Here is a 19,689-nt window from a genome sequence, read left to right as displayed (position 1 = left end):
CAACTGAGGCAGTGAAAACTGTGTACTCTCCTGGGCTAGAGGCACATGAACAAATCTACCAGTTATGCATAGTTTATGCAGTCAGCTTCTGAAACATTGAGTATCTAGATTAGGCAGCAGTTAGTGAAAGCTGAAAGATAAATAAATGAGTCGGTAATTGTTGAGATCAAAATAGATATATATAATCTTTTGCCACTGAATGGTATAAACTGATTCACCTAAGGAAAGAGAAATGAATTGCAAAAGTTTAAATCAACGGCACGGTGGCTCAGTGGTTAGCTCTGCAGCCTCACAGCGCCAGGGACCCGGGTTCGATTCCAGCCTCGGGCAACTGTCTGTGTGGAGTTTGCACATTCTCCCTGTGTCTGCGTGGGTTTCCTCTGGGTGCTCTGGTTTCCTCCCACAGTCCAAAGATGTGCAGGCTAGGTGGATTGGCCATGCTAAATTGCCCCTAGTGTTCAAGGGTGTGTGGATTATAGGGGGATGGGTCTGGGTGGGATGCTTCAAGGGGCGGTGTGGACTTGTTGGGCCGAAGGGCCTGTTTCCACACTGTAGGGAATCTAATCTAAATGATGTCAAGAATTTGATTGTTTGGACTCTTGCCCACTTCAGTTGTCGTAATGGTTTTTCCTTTCCCCAGTAACGGGAACACTACACACAATTGTCAGGATCTGGAATGCCTGAAAGATGTCTCAAATCAATTCCATACATTATTTTGAAAAGGAGTTGAAAAGTTCCTTGAGGATAAGAATTTTACAAGTGTTATGGTCAAAAAGAAGGGTCAAGCTTCAAGTAGCACTTCTTTTTCAAACAGTTAGCATGTATGCACAGGCCAAAAGACCACATTATATGCCACTTTTGCTTTTAATCCGACGCTTTCCTTGTCAGGGCAGTGTGATCTTTCATGTCAGTGCAATGTATTCATTAGTGTAACAAAGCTGAATGTGCAGCATAGAGGGCTGATTTAACAGAACCTGACTGTTAGTATTGACAGCAAGACACATTTGACAGAATGACTTTCAACACAATGCTATGCAACATTCAGATTAAAGTTCTCTTGAAAACGATTGTGGTTTGTTGCAATGTTTTTATTTAAATGGATAATCATTAAACAGCTGCTTATTTCATGTTACATAATTGTATAAGGGGGATTATTTCTACTGGATGCAAGAAAGATGGGATTTATTGCAGTTTCTATTAATTATAAAAGAGAAATAATTTGGTAATTTAGTTGAGACTTTTTGATTAACAAAAAACAAATTCTTAACTTTTAAGAGATAGTAGGAACTGCAGATGCTGGAGAATCTGAAATCACAAGATGTAGAGCTGGATGAACACAGCAGGCCAAGCAGCATCAGAGGAGCAGGGAAGCTGACATTTCAGGCCTAGTTCCTTCTTCAGAAATGGTTTCTGAATGTAGACATTATCACGGTTGGGGTCAAATTGGGAAGGCCTGAATGTGGACTGTAGTCCATTGGGGGTTTTCTGAATGTAGAAATTGTCACAGTTGGGGTTTTCTGAATGTAGGGTCTAAGCCCAAAATGTCAGCCTTCCTGCTTCTCTGATGCTGCTTGGCCTATTGTGTTAATCCGACTACGTCTTCTTAACTTTTAATATTTCTGAAATCTTACAAGGGGACAGTGGTGTTATTAGATTAGAAATTCAGAATTTTGAATGAATGCTCCAAAGATATAAATACAAATGTACCTGGAGGACTTTAAAGTCAATTAATTTATCTGGAATAAAACAGCATTCTAATTGTTCACCCGTGCCTTTCAGGGAAATCTTCCTTCCTGAGCCAATTTTGCCTGTATCTGACTGTTGACCTACATCAGTATGGTTGGCTCTGAACAATATTTTAAAATGGCCTAGCAAGCCATAACCACCTGCTCACAGGCAATGAGGAATAACATTACTGATAATACTGACATCCTAAGACCAAATCAAAAGTAAGCAGTAAAAAGGATAAGAGCAAACAGCTCGATCAGTTTTTTTCCTTTTTTTTATCTAGTCATGGGATGGGAGTGTCACTAGCTAGGCCAATATTTATTGCCCATCACTAATTACTGAAAAGCATTTAAGAGTCAACCACACTGCTGAGTCTGGAGTCACATGTAGGCCAGACCAGGTGTGCCTGGCAGTTATCTTTGCAAAAGGACCTGAGTGAATCAGATCGGTTTTTCCAACAATCAACAATGGTTTCATGGTCATCACTGGACTCTTAAATACTGATTTTTATTAAATTTAAATTCCACCATCTGCAGGATTCAAACCTGTGTCCCCAGAACATTACCTGGGTCTCTGGATTAACAGTACAGCAATAATTCCAGAGATTGACAAATTCTTGATCTCACAAGGAATCAAGGGCTATGGGGAGAGTGCAGGGAAGTGGAGTTGAAATGCCCATCAGCCATGATTTAAATGGCGGAGTGGACTTGATGGGCCGAATGGCCTTACTTCCACCCCTACGTCTTATGGTCTTATGCCACGGAGTGCAGTGGAGGCCGGGGCGTTAGATGCCTTCAAGGCAGAGATCGACAAATTCCACTGGGCCATTACCTCCCCTGTTGCAACCTATGGGCAGTACTTAATGAGCCGTGAGACTTCTTAGCCCTGCACCCTCACTAATGCCATTTGATCCTCAACCAACTAACATTTGAAGGACTGTTAATTGGCAGGAGATGAGATTTTCATCCTTTACTTGGATGGAAGTCCAGCCTCATAGAATCGCTATAGTGTAGAAACAGGCCCTTTGGCCCAACAAGTCAACACTGACACACCCCCCATCATCCACCTAATCTACACATTCCTGAACACAATGGGGCAATTTAGCATGGCCAATCTGCAAAGCCTCAATAAATCTAAGAGCCTATCTGACTAACCAGCTACTCTCTGGTGCCAGCTGTGCAAATCGGAGCTGTAACAACCGCTGGGGCAGTCTATGAATCAAAGCCCTGGATTGAGCTGGAATGGAATTAAGCAGCAGTGATGCATGGAGAGGCCCATGATCAGGATAGCAGGTCAATGATGGAGGTATGCACTCAATTCCTGCCCAAGGCCTGCGCAGGTTAATATCCATCCTTGAACTCTGCAAATTTAATTAATTGGCTCTTAAAGGCCTCGGCTATGGCAAGAGCTGGAGGCCAACCTTATTGTGCTACTTGATCACTGTACAGTTCTGGCCACAGTTGGGGTGGACAGGGTTGGGGGGGTGCGGTGTTGGGGCAGTAGAAAGGCAGCAGGAAGATGCATGCACACCCACACCCCCATCTCCACAACACTACTCTAAACATAGAGTAATACAACATGGAATCAGACCCTTCGGTCCAACCACTGCGTCTCTTGGAAGTTGTGTTTGGGGCCTTGAATAATGAGGAGTGAGACAGCTCTTTACTGACTGCAGTGGTGTCCCCTGGCTGACAACTGTTCATCTTTGACTATCCCAAAGGAACATTCCCTGTAGACTTGGCAACAGGGCTGTTTGGCTGAAGTGCATGCAGTGTGTTTGCCACATAAACTGCTGACATACATTGTAGGTGTGAGATTGACATAGCATGCTACTGTACTGCAACATGTCCACCTCCATGACTGATCACTGCTAATCACCAATGATAATCTGCCTGGTTTTGATTCTGCGCCAAACAGCGAGGGAAAAACAAAATACTGTGAACCTGTACACTCTGCAAGAGGCTGCAAAAATGCAGGCATAGGAAGGCAAGGCTGAGAGGCTATGACCATCCAAGTAAGAGTGAAATGAATACGTGCTATTAAAACAAACCAAATGTCCAAGGTGCGCTCTGCTCCAATCCATTAGATGGGTTCTTGTACACAAATGGCTTGGCAGCAGCATTCCAATGAATGCTGTTAGTTCATTCCAAAAACTGCATTCTAAATGAGTCAGAGATGTGCCTGAAATAATTCTACTGAGGCTGGTATCTCATCATCAAGTCTCCTTTTATTTACACATGGACAGTCCTTGACTTTAGTACTGCCGCATTCGGAGTCAGGTGCCAGAATATCTGTATTTCTGACACTCAACTTTTCTGTATATCAGTCAGCCAGGGCTCCTTGATTGGACGAGATTAATGGCCCCAATCATGGAACTTGTTTTCTATGATGTCCAGCTAGTTGACCTCATTATAATCATTACAGTGCCATGCTGATGTGGTAAGGTCGGTTCATGCCTGATGCCAAATCGATGGATGGGGAGGTGCAGACAGTCTCTGGTCATGGACTACAGCCTGAGGTTTCTGACAGTCCAATATGCTGCCTGGAGGAACAAGTGGTGAGTGGAGCTGCCAGGCACCCACTCAAACTTTCATGTCAGTTACTGTTACTGGCTAATTTCTATCCAGTGCACAGGAGAGTAGCAAACTGCTTATAACTGGTTTAGGAATAATGAAATGTAAAAGCATGCAAATAGGCTTCTCTTTACTCACTGGTGAGTTGGATGGAAAAACGCATCTTTCACTTCTTGATGTTGAGAATCTCATTTTTCCAACCTTGACGTGGTTTGCCAACTGATCTGCCACCGTCCCTGTTGTTCAGGAACTGGGAAATAACAATTTCACATCTCATCTAGAAAACAACATCCCTGACAGCTTAGCCCTTCCTAGTTCAGATAAGTTATTAACTTAAAATTATGTGATCTAATCATGGAGGGAAGTTTCTGACAACAAAATATTTTTACAGAAATTCATCAACTAATGTAAAATCTTGCATTTTAACCATTTTAATTAAAAGATGTATTATACACATTGCATAAGAATACTACATTCCCATTTGCTTGTAAATATTTTTGCACAAATCCCTTTAATTTCCATGATTATTCTTTTTCCACTGAATCACATAGCATCCCGATTTTCTCCAACATTTCCACACTTCAATGCCAGAAGGATTGAATGTGATACTGCTGTATAAATTATTTAGAAACTGAGCACATTCTTTCCTACACTTGTCATTTGTTAGCTTTATCTAGCCAACAGTGACTGCACTCTATAAAATACAGCATGCTACTGTACAATGTGAAAACATCATTGTTGTTTTTAATTTCAAAAATATACTTTATTCCTAAAAATATCTTTATATATACAGTCACTAGAGGAGTTTGGCTCCGCACAGTAGTGTATGAAGAAATGCACAAACATTGGAGTTTGACTCTATCCAGCAAACAATGCAAAGGTGTTTCTTACTTGTGCAAGATTATATTTACATATATTTGAGGCATCAGGATGGTCCAATAACTGAATGGAAGCCCATTTAACTTTAGCAGAAAGATGTTGTTGTGGTATAGCAGCTGCATATTGAGTGCATTCAATTCAGCAGCTATAAAATAAATAAGCTTAGCCTGAGTTAATCACAACCCATTTTTCACCTTTCCTTCAGTACCTTTTATCTTTGACTTTATCCCTTCCAACTTTTCCTCCTTATTTCACATACCTTAAAGTTGTCAATCCATCATACATTTCCACATATAGCAATAGCTTTGATTCTGCCCATATGTGGATTTCGGGTGGATACTGAGTATTATTATTAGTCAACATCACAACCAATCCATAGCTATTTAAACCACAAAACACAAGCGCATTTCCAACACAGCTGGGCGGAGGGTGGTCAGGGAGGAGAACCATCGTCAGTTTCCCAGCTCCCCTAAGCTTGTACTCAAGGGAGGTGTACCACACTCTGAATACCTGACTGACTGAAACCATCTAATTCAGAAAAGGCCAGAAATTAAACTCAGAGGCATTCTACTCCCTTGCTCATTACCATTTTATACATGCAATTCAACTATCTTCTAATTTTATAAAACTCACGCTCTAGGATTTTTACCTTGGCAGTACAGCTTTCCTGATCACTCTGTTTGGTATTTATGCTCATGATCAATGCTCAAAGACCAACAATCCAACAGTAATGTTTTTTAGATCAGTGGTGTGGAGCGAAAAGATCAAAAATGGAGCATGATGAAAGCAACAACCTCTTTCATTTGAGAACTGTATAGGTGAATCTCAATCCAAAACACAAAAACAGTTTAGATATGAAGTATTTGAGTGTTTATTGATTTATTATAGTTGTGTCAAAGGTATTTAGTAAGTTGAGGTCAATTCTAATTTCCAGCCAGACTGCATCACATGCCAAAGAAAATCAAGTAATTACAATGATGCTACTCATTCTTAAAGTTGACCAACTTCAGTCAGCCTTTACAACTTAAGTATTTAAATAAACCCAAAAAAAAGTGACATCAGCTGACTTACCGCTGAAACTATCACCACAACGATTGCAAAACTTCAATAATTTATATTTGGATAGCAGCGCTCAATGACTTCCAAAAACATAGAAGCTTTTGAAGCAGCTGTCTGTAGTGCTATTTAGATAATAAGTACTCTTGTATCAAAACAGGAACCGGGAGATGCCCAGCAAGTCAAGCAGCATCTGTGGCGAGACAAACAGAGTTAATGTTTCAGGTCTGACAAATTCAGACAAAAGATCTTCAGTATAAAAAGTTAGCTTGTTTCTCTGTCTACAGATGTTACCTGACTTGCTGACAATTACCAGTCTTTTCTGTTTTTATTTCAGATATCCAGCATTTCTGCATTATTTTACTTATAGTCTTATAATTTGGTATCAATGGAGTGGGTGATATTCATAGGCACATGTGACTGGATAAGCTGATAGCTGTGTCAAATGAGGAAGTTAAACTGAAAATATTAAAGCGAATTCTTAGACACAGGAAACCAATGGAGGTTAATAACAATCAGGGCATTGTGTGAGGGAGGACACAAGTTTAAATGTTTTAGATGAATTAGTATTTGTGGGAAACAGTGGATTGGCCAAGAAAGTGATCATAGGAAAAATAACATACTTATAATAAATAATGGTATCATTGTATTGTAGCTAGCAGTATGATGCTAGTGCTATCTAGCAACTACACTTCTGGCTGTACAGTGATCTTTATGAAAAAAAGCAGAACTGTGAGCATATACATAAAAGCTCTTATATAAAGTTTTGCTCATTGCCGCCAAGGTTCCAGTAGAATTTTAAAGCACTTTTTGCAGTAAAAAGTGTAGCCATTACTAAGATAAAACTGGGATTTTTATATAATTGCTAACAAACTTTAAAACAGTGATGTTGCACTGCAACTTGTAAGAATCTCAAACAAATTGAGACTTTGCTGAGGCACTCTCAAATGCTGGTTACAAAAATAGTTAATGCACAACCACAAAATAGAGTTAAAGTGTGTTTTATACATCATTTTAAACACTGTCACATCAATGCAGAAAAAAAATACTTTAACCAAACTGCGAAAAGCCTCTCAATTGTTACTTGTACTTGTAATGCTAGCAATATAACAACTGAATCAGAATAATGGATACCGGCCTGTCGAAATCGTAACAAAAGATGTTTCCACCGTGTCAGTAACAATTTTTAAAAAAGCTCCAAAATCTTAAAACAGTAAGGCACACTGTTTTTAAGCCTTACCTTTCGCAAATGAAGCAAAGTTTTCTCAGTTTCTTATAATCTCCGGCAAGTTGGGCATTTGCTGAAGACTGAGCACAAGAGGTCGAACTTTCTCCTTCATCCGAGGCTATTACAAAAGACTATCAAACCACGTCATTAAATCCTGTTCTCAGCTGGTAGGAAAAAGAGATGCCAAAAACTGGCATATTGCTACTTTAGATAAACAGCAAGGGTTGAACTGAAAATGCCTGTAATGGGTTCTATGTTTAATAAGTAACGTTGTAATCTTTGCTGGTCAGAGTTTAATGATTATCCAATATTTGAAACATCTGGAAGAAAACAATGAAGAGGTATTCTATAACTTAAATGGCACAAAAGAACGGTTCATATTCATGAGCATGAAACAAGTGCTTAACTTAATGATTGAATAGTGTAAGTGCAGTTGAGTGTAGCATAATGGTCAAGCCCCATTTTGGTAATTTGTTCCCATTACGCTATTGAATAGTATATATCATCAATGATAGCTGTTGATATTCTCACACATTTAGACCTAAGCGGCAAGATTCCAGGAATGCTCCCTATTACCTTGCTTTGTATGTAGTGTATGTAGTTGACAAAGGGTTCCCATTCACTGGTATGCAGATGACACACCTCTCCCTGTCCTATTTTAACAGGACTTCACAATGAGGTGGCAGTAGTAACAGTTGAAGAAGTCTTCCTTCAGAGCAATGGAAGCGAAGCCCACCACTGGCACAAACATTGAAAACAAAGGTGATGGGCAGCTGCTAGGTTCCTACATTGAAGCGTTAAATTAGATCAGCACCCTTCAACATATCAGACACCAACAGCAGGAAAATCAGGCAGTGCTCCAAGATGTTACAATTATGAAAAGTGAGACCTTGCTGTGTCTCCATTACAAGTGCTGGCAAATAACCTGATCACAGGGTCAAGTTTGATCGGAGACAGACTGCAGCTGAAATGAGCTATCCATTTTGTTTTAATCCACCCATGTCAGGGGGCTAGAAGAGCCAAGCAGAGGCAGTGCTGCCTGGGAGAGTACAAGGCTGAAAGAACACCATAGCAAAAACAGGGGACTGCACTAAAAAATCACCAATTGCTGTTTTACAGTTTCTCAAAGCAGCATGAAGACGACAGTTGGAAAGACCGTTCTGCCACAAGCTACGGTTACAGTCATGATACGCCTCGTCTATCACAGAAGTTTGTGTTTGGAATAAACATGACATAGTTTTGGAAAGAGATACCTTCAATGCAATACCTGGGTCTTGGAGAAATTATTGACCAGAATGATAACACTGGACTGCAGAAACTGTCATCAATGTCATCTACATGCTATTTGGACACAGATGGAGCAATTATCTGTTTATCTGTTGATAAGCAACCTTACATATCTGAGAGAGGTTACCTTCCACTCCCGCACATCCCAGATGTCCAAGTTCTTTAAGGACCGCAACTTTCCCCCCACAGTGATCGAGAACGCCCTTGACCGCGTCTCCCGTATTTCCCGCAACACATCCCTCACACCCTGCCCCCGCCACAACCGCCCTAAGAGGATCCCCCTCGTTCTCACACACCACTCTACCAACCTCTGGATACAACGCATCATCCTCCGACACTTCCGCCATTTACAATCCGACCCCACCACCCAAGACATTTTTCCATCCCCTCCCCTGTCTGCTTTCCGGAGAGACCACTCTCTCCGTGACTCCATTGTTCGCTCCACACTGCCCTCCAACCCCACCACACCCGGCACCTTCCCCTGCAACCGCAGGAAATGCTACACTTGTCCCCACACCTCCTCCCTCACCCCTATCGCAGGCCCCAAGATGACATTCCACATTAAGCAGAGGTTCACCTGCACATCTGCCAATGTGGTATACTGCATCCATTGTACCCGGTGCGGCTTCCTCTACATTGGGGAAACCAAGCGGAGGCTTGGGGACCGCTTTGCAGAACACCTCCGCTCAGTTCGCAACAAACAACTGCACCTCCCAGTCGCAAACCATTTCCACTCCCCCTCCCATTCTCTAGATGACATGTCCATCATGGGCCTCCTGCAGTGCCACAATGATGCCACCCGAAGGTTGCAGGAACAGCAACTCATATTCCGCCTGGGAACCCTGCAGCCATATGGTATCAATGTGGACTTCACCAGTTTCAAAATCTCCCCTTCCCCTACTACATCCCTAAACCAGCCTAGTTCGTCCCCTCCCCCCACTGCACCACACAACCAGCCCAGCTCTTCCCCCCCACCCACTGCATCCCAAAACCAGTCCAACCTGTCTCTGCCTCCCTAACCGGTTCTTCCTCTCACCCATCCCTTCCTCCCACACCAAGCCGCACCCCCAGCTACCTACTAACCTCATCCCACCTCCTTGACCTGTCCGTCTTCCCTGGACTGACCTATCCCCTCCCTACCTCCCCACCTATACTCTCTCCACCTATCTTCTTTACTCTCCATCTTCGGTCCGCCTCCCCCTCTCTCCCTATTTATTCCAGCTCCCTCTCCCCATCCCCCTCTCTGATGAAGGGTCTAGGCCCGAAACGTCAGCTTTTGTGCTCCTGAGATGCTGCTTGGCCTGCTGTGTTCATCCAGCCTCACATTTTATTATCTTGGAATTCTCCAGCATCTGCAGTTCCCATTATCTCCTCTCTTCCATCTTCATCTGCCCAGTTATTTGCCCTGGATGATGGAACCTTGTGACGAAAGGCCAACTTCTGGAAATGCTATGATGCAAAGGCAGACAAATTGTGAAATACTAAACATTCTCTATAATCACCTATTTCAGTTAAGAGCAAAGTCGCCATAATTCCAGAGGGCTGCTCATGCATTAGGGGGATGGTTGGTGGTGAATTTAATCTGAGGGACCCATGCCTGGTGTAGGGGTCACATTAAGAAGGCAGGACCTACATGGTAACCTCAGCTAGTGCAGGAATTGAACTTACGTTGTTGGCATCACTCTGTATTGGTAACCAGACATCCAAGTGACTGAGCTAACCAACCAAGCTTGCTAGTCAACAGGAAAACTTGTATACCTCTCATCCTTCAGGTAAACACAGTTGTCAGCCAGAGTTTGGGTAGAAGTTCCTGAACATCTTGTCAGGACTCAGAAAGCTCAGTACTGTGTAGCATGTCACACCTAAAGCAGATGCCAAACGCCTCTTGTTTGTCCACACCCAGGAAAGATTCCATTTCCCACTTTGAATCAAGGCAAAGAGGAGATTGAGACAATATTCAGGAAGATTGAGACAATGCTCAGTTCATTCAGCTCGATACACTGTACTCAGTTATGTTGTCATTTCACAGATCGCAGAGGTTCATTCAAATATGTGTCTTCTACATCTGAACATTGCAGTAAAATGTGAATTAATTCTAATGGAAGCTGTGGATGAGACCCTGGCTAAACTTGCAAACAGTACACTCCTCACCAGGTTAGATACCAACAGTAGGTTCTGGAAACCTCTATTAAGTGAGAAACTGTTCACCACATTCATTGCGCGTTGCAGATATTATTACTTTAACCATCTGCAAAATTGCCGTCATATCCTTAGCCTGAGAGTTTTCAGTGGGCAATGTCCAATATATAAGAAGGCATAGACATGTCCCATGGACAACATTTTTGACCATGGATCCACAAAAGGTCAACCCAACCAGAGAGTATGGAGAATAAAAATCGAAAAACCAGTTCTGAGGAACGGGCACCGGACCTGAAACATTAACTCTGATTTTTTCTTCACAGATGCTGCCAGACCTGCTGAGCTTTTCCAACAGCTTCCATTTTTGTTCCTGAAGACAGTGTGGCGAGTCTTGTTGCATAAGTTATAGATGCTATGATGACAGTTAATGACAAGTATGAGCTCTCCTAGATAGCAATCAAACTGTTGAGCCATGTGGCTTAGGCAGTAGAGAAAATGGCAGTTCCAAAGAAGACAGAAGCCATCATCTTTCCACCACCCAAGAATATTCCAATATTCCAACAGTTCACAGGAATTGTGAACCAGAAAGGGAAATTTTTACCTCATGTAGCCCAATGAACCCCTCAGATAACTTTTGAAACAAGATCAGATCAAGGGATGATGTGAATATCAGCAAAGCTCATTTGATTATTTGAAAAAAAAGCTCATTTTATCTGAGGCACTTGCAAATCATAACCCAGTTCTTCCAGCTGTAATAGTGGCAGATGCGACATCCGCAGGTCTAGGAGCAGTCTTATTTCTGATCGAACATGATGGAATCAGACAAGCAGCTTACTATGCTTTCAGCACTCTCACAGACACAGAACAAATACATGCCTTTATTGAGAAGGAACCACTTGCAGTGAAAAAGTCACGTAAGAAAGTCTTTTATTAACCTATAGGTTTGCCGATCAGGATTGAAACTGACCGAAAGCCAGTGATGACTTTGTTAACCATAAAAGAACTGGCAAAGAATCCAAGGATTCAATTTGCAATATGATACAATATGACACAGTCAAGAGCATGTAGAAGGAAAACAACAAAGTAACAGTGATACTTTTTCAACACTCCAGATGAGGAGGAGAACAAAAAAACTTCTTTAATGCAGTTGAGAACTTCACAGCCTTAAACATTCACTACTTGTCAGACACTACAGGGAAGATGCAGGAAGTTTGGGAAGCTCAGTTATGTGATGAACAATTTACAAAGATCTGTGTAATCTACTTGGAGGTTTGACCAGAGTATGTTCCCAATAATCTAATCCTGTGGCAGTATTTGGAATAATGTAGTTAAATCTGAGTTGTCATGATTTCTTGCTGCATAATGGTGTACAATGTTGGTAGCCCACTCTTCCAGCTGTCACAGACCTCCAAGATCTATGTAAGTTCCTCCAAATCTGGATTTTCCTGCCTAAATCTTTCTCTTCTTTACAATATTCATAAGGAAACAATCTTGACCAAGATTTTGGCCACTGAATTTGAATTTTGTCACCACTTGCTATTGCATAGGTTTTTTCTACCATCATTGTATGGAATGATTTCGGGCAAGTAAAGCTGGATGAGAATAGTAATTTTCTAACTACATTCTGGATTCCATTCATGAGACCCACATGGTTGTGCTTACCTTTTAGCATTTCCAGTGTTCCAGAAGTGTATCAACACAGACAGCCCAAGTTAGTCAATGATCTTCTCAGAGTGGGAGCTTTTTTTTTGGATAATCTGCTGGTCTATGTTTCTGAAAAAAAAAGAAACAAGCAAATCAAAATCAGGATCTCGTGTAAATGCTGGACAGAGCTTACTAGTTGAATTGGAAGCTAAACACGAAAAAGTTTCAATTGAAGATGCCTGAAATCAAGCATGTCGTTTGTGTACTGGCTATAAAAGGACTTGATGTGGATACTGACAAGGTAAGAGCTACTGCAGTGAGGCAGCAAACAACAGATGTGACATATAGGCCACTTCAATGCAACATCCTCAAACTGGTCCAATCTGTGTGTTGTAATGATCGTAACAAAATCAGCCAGGTGGGCCTCATTGAATATGACTTTCCTGATTGGGGAAAACCCTGGCTGACAGATAGAAGCAGGAGTATCAGAAGTTCTGCTCACTTTGAGACCTGGCTCTGAGCGAGCTGGATCTGTGTCAAGGACTGTCCATGTATCAATAAAGAATGACTTGGTGACAGGATACTGGCTTCTGGAGCTAGTTCATGTCTATTACTTTATTTGCAGAGATATCAACCATACGTGACAGATAAGGAAAACAGATATGCATTGCCTATAAAGAAAGTTAAGATGCTAAAACAGTGTGTGAACATTTCCAGAATCACTAAGAAGCAACAACTTGCCACTTTATGGAAATCATCAATCTAGCAGGGGCATTGATTCTGAAAGCCAATTGTCTTCCTCAAAGAAAGCAAATTCCCAAGAAGTTGCATTCTTGCAGGAAGTAGTGATGGGAGGATATCTGATAGCATTGAGACACACCTGTTGCTATGTGAAACTATTGGACATATAAAGATGAAGTTAGAGCTTAAGATGTCACCTTGTATGAAGGAAGTTGAGTTACAATCCTTAAGAAGTTGTGAAAAGAGATGCTGAAGCATGTCCATAAAAGTCATCAAGGAAGTCAGTCAAGCCTGAGGAAGCTGAGAGGGTGCTCTATAGGCTAAACATGAGCAAAGACACTAAGGAGTACATAACAGTACTAAGGAGTGGTTTAATGAGTTCCAAGGTAAGCTATAAAAAGCCACTTTTGACATGCAACATCCCAGACCATGGAACAAGTTTGGAGTAGATCGCTTCACTCTCACATGAACCGATTAACTTGTCACCATCAAGTATTGTATTTTTTTAAAGTTACCTGTTAAGAGGTGTTATCACACAAATGAGAGTCCAGAGACAGTATATACCTATTAGGGCGAAGGACTTAGAGATGTTGGGGTTTTGGTTGAGAAAAAGAAGGAAGTATATGTCAAGTATAGACAGCAGGGATCAAGTGAATTCCTACAAGAGTATAAAGGCAGTAGGAGAATACTTAAGAGGGAAATCAGGAGGGCCAAAAGGAGACATATAATAGCTTTAACAAATAGGGTTAAAGAAAATCCAAAGAAATTCTACAAATACATTAAGGGCAAGAGAATAACTAGGGAGAGAACACGACGCCTTAATGATCAGCATGGCTGCCTATATGTGGAACTGCAGGAGATAGGAGAGATGCTAAATGAATATTTTGCATCAGTGTTTACTATGGAGAAGGATATAGAAGTTAGAGAACTTGGGGAAATAAGTGGTGACATTTGAAAAATGTCTATATTACAGAGGAGGAGGTGCTGGACATATGAAAATGCATAAAGGAATATCTCGAACTTTGTCGAAACTAGGGAAGTGATTGGTGGGCACCCTTGTTGAGGTATTCATCTCATATAGCCACAGATGAGTTGCCGGAAGACTGGAGGTTGGCTAATATTGTGCCACTATTTAAGAAAGGTGGTAACGAAAAGCCAGAGAACTATAGACCGCTGAGTCTGACATTAGACAACAGGTGTGTCTCAATGCTATCAGATATCCTCCCATCACTACTTCCTGCAAGAATGCAACTTCTTGGGAATTTGCTTTCTTTGAGGAAGACAATTGGCTTTCAGAATCAATGGTGGATAAGTTGTTGGAGGGGACAGGATTTACTTGCGTTTGGAAAGGCAAGGACTGATTAGAGATAGTGACCATGGTTTTGTGCGTGGGAAATCATGTCTCACTAACTTGATTAATATTTTTTGAAGAAGGTTCAAAGAAGATTGATGAGGGCAGAGCAATGGACATGATCCACATGGACTTAAGTAAGGTGTTCAACAAAGTTCAGCAAGGCAGACTGATTAGCAAGGCTGGATCACATGGAATGCAAGGAGAACCGGCCATTGAATACGGAACTGACTTGAAGGTAGGAGGCAGAGGATGATGGTGGGAGGTTGCTTTTTAGACTGGAGGCCTGTGGCCAGTGGTGTGCCACAAGGATCGATGCTGGGTCCACTGCTTTTCATCATTTATAAAAATGATTTGGATGTGAACCTAGGAGGTATGGTTCATAAGTGTGCCAGTGACACTAAAATTGGAGGTGCAGTGAACAGCGAAGTAGGTTACTTCAGAGCACAATGGGACATTGATCAGATGGGCTGATGGGCCAAAGATTGACAGATGGAATTTCATTTAGATAAAAGTTGGGTGCTGCATTTTGAAAAGTCAAATCAGGCAGGGCTTATACAATTAATGGTAAGGTCCTGGGAGTGTTCCTGAACAAAGAGACTTTGTAGGGTCATAGTTCCTTGAAAGTGGAGTTGCAGGTACATTGGATAGTGAAGAAGGCATTTGGTGTGCTTGCCTTCATTGTTCAGTGCATTGAGTATAGGAGTCGGGAGGTCATGCTGTGGCCGTACAGGACATTGGTTTGGCCACTTTTGGACTATTATGTGCAATTCTGGTCTCCCTGCTATAGGAAGGATTTTGTGAAACTTGAAAGGGTTCAAAAAAGATTTACAAGGATGTTCCCGGGGATGGAGGGTATGAGCTATAAGGAGAGCCTGAATAGGCTGGGGCTATTCTCCCTGGAGAGTTGCAGGCTAAGGGGGGCCCTTATAGAGGTTTGTAAAATTATGAGGGTGTGAAAAGGATGAATAGAACAAGGCCTTTTCCCCAGGTAGGGGGAGCCAAAACTACAGGGCATAGGTTTAAGATGAGAGGGGAAAGATTTAAAAGGGACATAAGGAGCAACTTTTTCAGGCAGAGGATGATATGTTTATGGAATAAGTTGCCAGAGGAAGTGGTGGAAACTGGTACAATTATAATATTTAAAAGGTATCTGGATGGGTATATGAATAGGAATGGGATACGTGCCAAATGTTGGCAAACGGGGCTACATTAATCTGCATATCTGGTCGGCATGGACAAGCTCAACCAAAGGGTTCGTTTCCATGCTGAATAGCTCTATGAGTGTGTAGCTGTATGACTTCTGGAGCAGGTGCAGCTTGAATGAGGGTCTCCTGATCTTGAAGTAGGGATAGTACCAGTGCAGTATAAAACGGTCCCCCAACCATCAACTATTATTCTGACTACAAGCAGTGAGACCAACTGACTTCAGTGACCAGCAGTGAGATTGTAGAATCCTGTACACGCGCAGACAGAAATGAAAGTGGGACTGATAAGAATCAACATACAGCTTTCTTAAAGAATATTAGCTTTCTGTGACCGTGTCTGTTGGCGAATTGTATAACCTATAACTGCAAATTATATTAAATGCAATTTTATTTAATGAAACGAGTAATATTTGGAGAAGAACAATTGCACTTAGTGCACTGGCCAACTTGTTGTAATGATGTGACCTTTCCCTCTTCTGTAAGGGTATTTATTTGCAGTCTGCGGCAGTTAGTTAAATGCATATCACTTGAAACCGCCCAGCAGATTTTTGGTGTGAAATAATTCTTGACATACTAACCTGCTTACCAAAATCAGAGTCAAAAAGAGATTTAAGGAGAGAGAGATGGGGCTGGGTAAATGTAAACAGAAATACCAGTGGTAAAATATTAACAGGAAATAATAGTGCTTAAAAGGTCAAAAGGAAAGACTTGGGAGAAGGTGTAGGATAATGGTTAAGCTAATAAGTAGTGTACAGCATCAATTATGCCTGCTGATGTGCTGATGCATTTAGAATTAGGACTGAGCCAGCAAGGTTCTAGGAATGCTCTCTTATACCTAACTCTATGTTGTGCATATAGTTAATAAAAGATTCCTGTTTACAGTTATGAAACTCGACTCCTTTCTCTCTGTGCAACCTCTGCATGACCTCACAGTATCAAGGAAATGCTGTCTTGTTGATTCTTTATCCAGTGGGAACAGTGAGCTGCCAAGTAAGCAGAGAAATTTTTGGGATCCCAAAAATAACTCAAGTTATCACTGAGTTCATACAACTGTCTCTAGTAGTTAAAAAGTTCATAGGAAAGGACTTAAGAATGTATCTCAATGAGGAGATGGGAAAGGGGATCTCAAGTTAGGAAAAGCTCACATTTTCTTTTTGAGCTCCAGAGGATCTTTCCTGCTCGACATGGAAAGAGAAAATCATTTTAAATAGCCTATGACTCTCAGACTCTTCTGGCCCAGAGTCAGTTTTGTTTTGCCTGTTGGGCTGAGCTAGTTTATTAACACAGGCCTCAGACTAAAATGTCACTCAGGTTCAATGTTCAAGATGGAGGCAAACCGTCATCATTAAAGGAAGGCTGTCCTATGCCTGTTGCTTGGTGTTCTGCTCATGTGTTCAGAAACAGACGAGCATAACAACCCACAGGTAAACGTTAAAAACACAGGAGATAAATTGCTGCAGCTATTTTAACTAAGAGGTTTTGAGGGTTAAAATTGGACTTCACATTTCAGCAAAGGCTGACCAAAGAAATTAATTTTCCTTGATAGAGCATGCAGAAAGTGGGATGTAGGGTCATTCTTGACGTTATGCAATTAGTGAAAAGGATTCTATTATGAATATAAACTATCTTTCTTTAATAGGACTTCCTTACTTATATTAATGAGTGCAGAAAGCAGTTTCCTCCATATCATTCTCTTGTCGACAATGAACAAAGCAGAGGAAATCTGCTGATTAGACTTTTAATGCTCACAGGATTTTCCAGCCACTAACATTCCTGTGTATGTCTGTGTGAGTGAGACAAAAATAACATCAATTCTCATGATACACTTTGGTGGAGACAGCCACAAGTAGGAATATATAAGAGAAAGAGATGGAGACAGAGGCAAGAGAAAGACTTTACCTCTCTGTTACCTCTGTCCAAGTTGAGAACCAATCATTCCTAAACGCCCCTGCCCCCTCAAGTGCATGACAATCTTCCTGCACCCACTGGCTCCATTTTGTTAGACCTTTTATTGCTTGATCTAAATCATTTTTAAAAAAGCCTAATTCTTGTATTTGGTTTAAGATTTTACCAGCTGTGATTTAAAAAAAATATTTGCTGCACATATACTTTGTTAGTTTCCTGCGCATGTTTCTACACTTCATTCCCTGTTTCAGTCATTTACCTCCCTTTCAGTTATGAAGCATCACCCATTCCCTATTCCTCACTCACAGTCCAACTCTTACCATGCTACTGGGCAGTAGAATCACTTCAATCAAACTTCAACATCATACCAATACATGGGCAGTCTTCAGGCCTTTCCCACTCTTCCTCTTTCCCCCACTTCAAATTTCCTTCAAATCGCTGCTCTACTTTCCTCTTCAGCTCCATGCAACAGTTAATTCCATTTTATCATCTTTTTCTCACCACTAGCTTGTCCTACATTTTACTTAGGTATCTATTCTGACTCTACTGACCCTCTCCATCTGTTCGACCTGGTCATCAACCAACTTTTGATCTCCTTATCCTTTCAGCTGCACCCTAATGCTTCTTTAACCTGCCACCACAACAGTCCTTCCTCAACTTTGGTCCAATGAACCCTGCTTGGCTTGTGGAGTTCAATGCCTTGATTCCTTTGTGCAGTGTCAAGAAAGATGAAATAATGAATTCAAAGTTTGTTTACAATACTCTACAGGCAAGCACTCATTTCATATCAATAAGAATAGAAAATCTATAGATCAAGATTTCACAACTCTTAAAGCAGCTAAAGTATGCAAAATTTCTGAGGCCACCAGGAGTGAATTGGATCCAGGAAAACTAACAAAAGCATTTAATACATTTTATATTAAACACAAATAATGTTAGTTTCCAAATTATTAATGTTCACTTCAAGCCATTATTCAAAATATATTGAACAATCATAAGGATGATAAAATATAAAGTTACACCTGTGACCAATTATGAGATAATCAACTCAAATTTTAATTGATAAAACTCTGTATCGTTAGAATGTTTCAAAACTAAAGTTTCAACACAGCTATGAAATTAAAATGTTTTTTTTTCAGAAAACAAATTATAAATTCAGCATGTCCTGTACAAGATGAAGGTAACATAAGAAACTTACCTAATTCTTCCGTCATTACAGAGAGATTGATCAAAGTTGCTTCGTAGTACTTTCTTCAGCTGAACTAACTTCAGAGCTCAGTTATCTGCTTATGTAAGGATGGAGTTCTTTAACCCTGGTGTTACTCGTCATAAATTTATACAGAAATAAATCCAAACCCTCAAATCTCCTTAATAACTGATAGATTAATTATACTTTTCTATATACACAGACATCTGTATTTTTCGTAGTTTACACACATGTAGAATTTTGAACTCACAAATTGATTAACTTTGTATATGCATTTCCAAAAAAACACTTTCTTCTGGGTTACAGTTTGGCAGGGTATGACAATTCAATTCCTACAATGATCTTTAGCTTCATAAAGAGTACAGGAGGCAGTGTAAGGGGAAAAGTGAGAGCAAACAAGATAAATTGAGAGAGTGAAGATGTGCTTTCAAGGGTGTTAAAATGCAAATATAAATAAAAGGGAGAGAAATATAATCTTATATAGTAACAAACATCAACCCAGAAGCGGTGCAGTTAGGAAAAGCTCTAATTTTTTTAAAGGTCTGTAGAATTTGCTGCGTGTTTTAGAAGCTAAATCTTGACATTAGTTTTGAATTGTGTTGAGCTTTTTTTGGAGGAATATTCCCTGCAAGGCTTAGCAAGTTCTCTAGCTGTACATGACCAATATTACTACATTCCTTATCTGCCCCAATGTCTTTCACACCCAATTCTGGCCCCTAGTACAATTTACCACTCAGCAGCAA

General features: G+C 40.9%; 1 protein-coding gene across 4 annotated transcripts in view; it reads right to left on the bottom strand.

The window, feature by feature from the left end:
- LOC125455788 (uncharacterized) overlaps positions 1–19,045 on the bottom strand; it is a 55,527-nt gene extending 36,482 nt beyond the window's left edge. Inside the window, exons 1-2 of one of the 4 annotated variants that reach the window (XM_048538243.2) lie at positions 18,938–19,045; positions 12,553–12,663 (exon numbers count right to left, since the gene is read on the bottom strand). Coding sequence is in view for 2 of the 4 variants with exons in the window: in XM_048538240.2 (XP_048394197.1) it covers positions 4,440–4,493 (54 nt within the window). In the remaining 2 variants the exon portion in view is untranslated. Of the gene's footprint in view, positions 1–4,439; positions 4,579–7,476; positions 7,572–12,552; positions 12,664–18,937 lie in introns of those variants that run through there. The other 3 variants (XM_048538240.2, XM_048538245.2, XM_059649437.1) reach the window with 3 other exon arrangements.
- Between the last annotated feature and the right edge of the window lie 644 nt (positions 19,046–19,689).

The sequence above is a fragment of the Stegostoma tigrinum genome, chromosome 10 (assembly GCF_030684315.1).
Source record: "Stegostoma tigrinum isolate sSteTig4 chromosome 10, sSteTig4.hap1, whole genome shotgun sequence".
NCBI lineage: Eukaryota > Metazoa > Chordata > Chondrichthyes > Orectolobiformes > Stegostomatidae > Stegostoma > Stegostoma tigrinum.
Note: the sequence above shows the minus strand (reverse complement) of the source record. Positions and strands in the feature narration are given on the sequence as shown.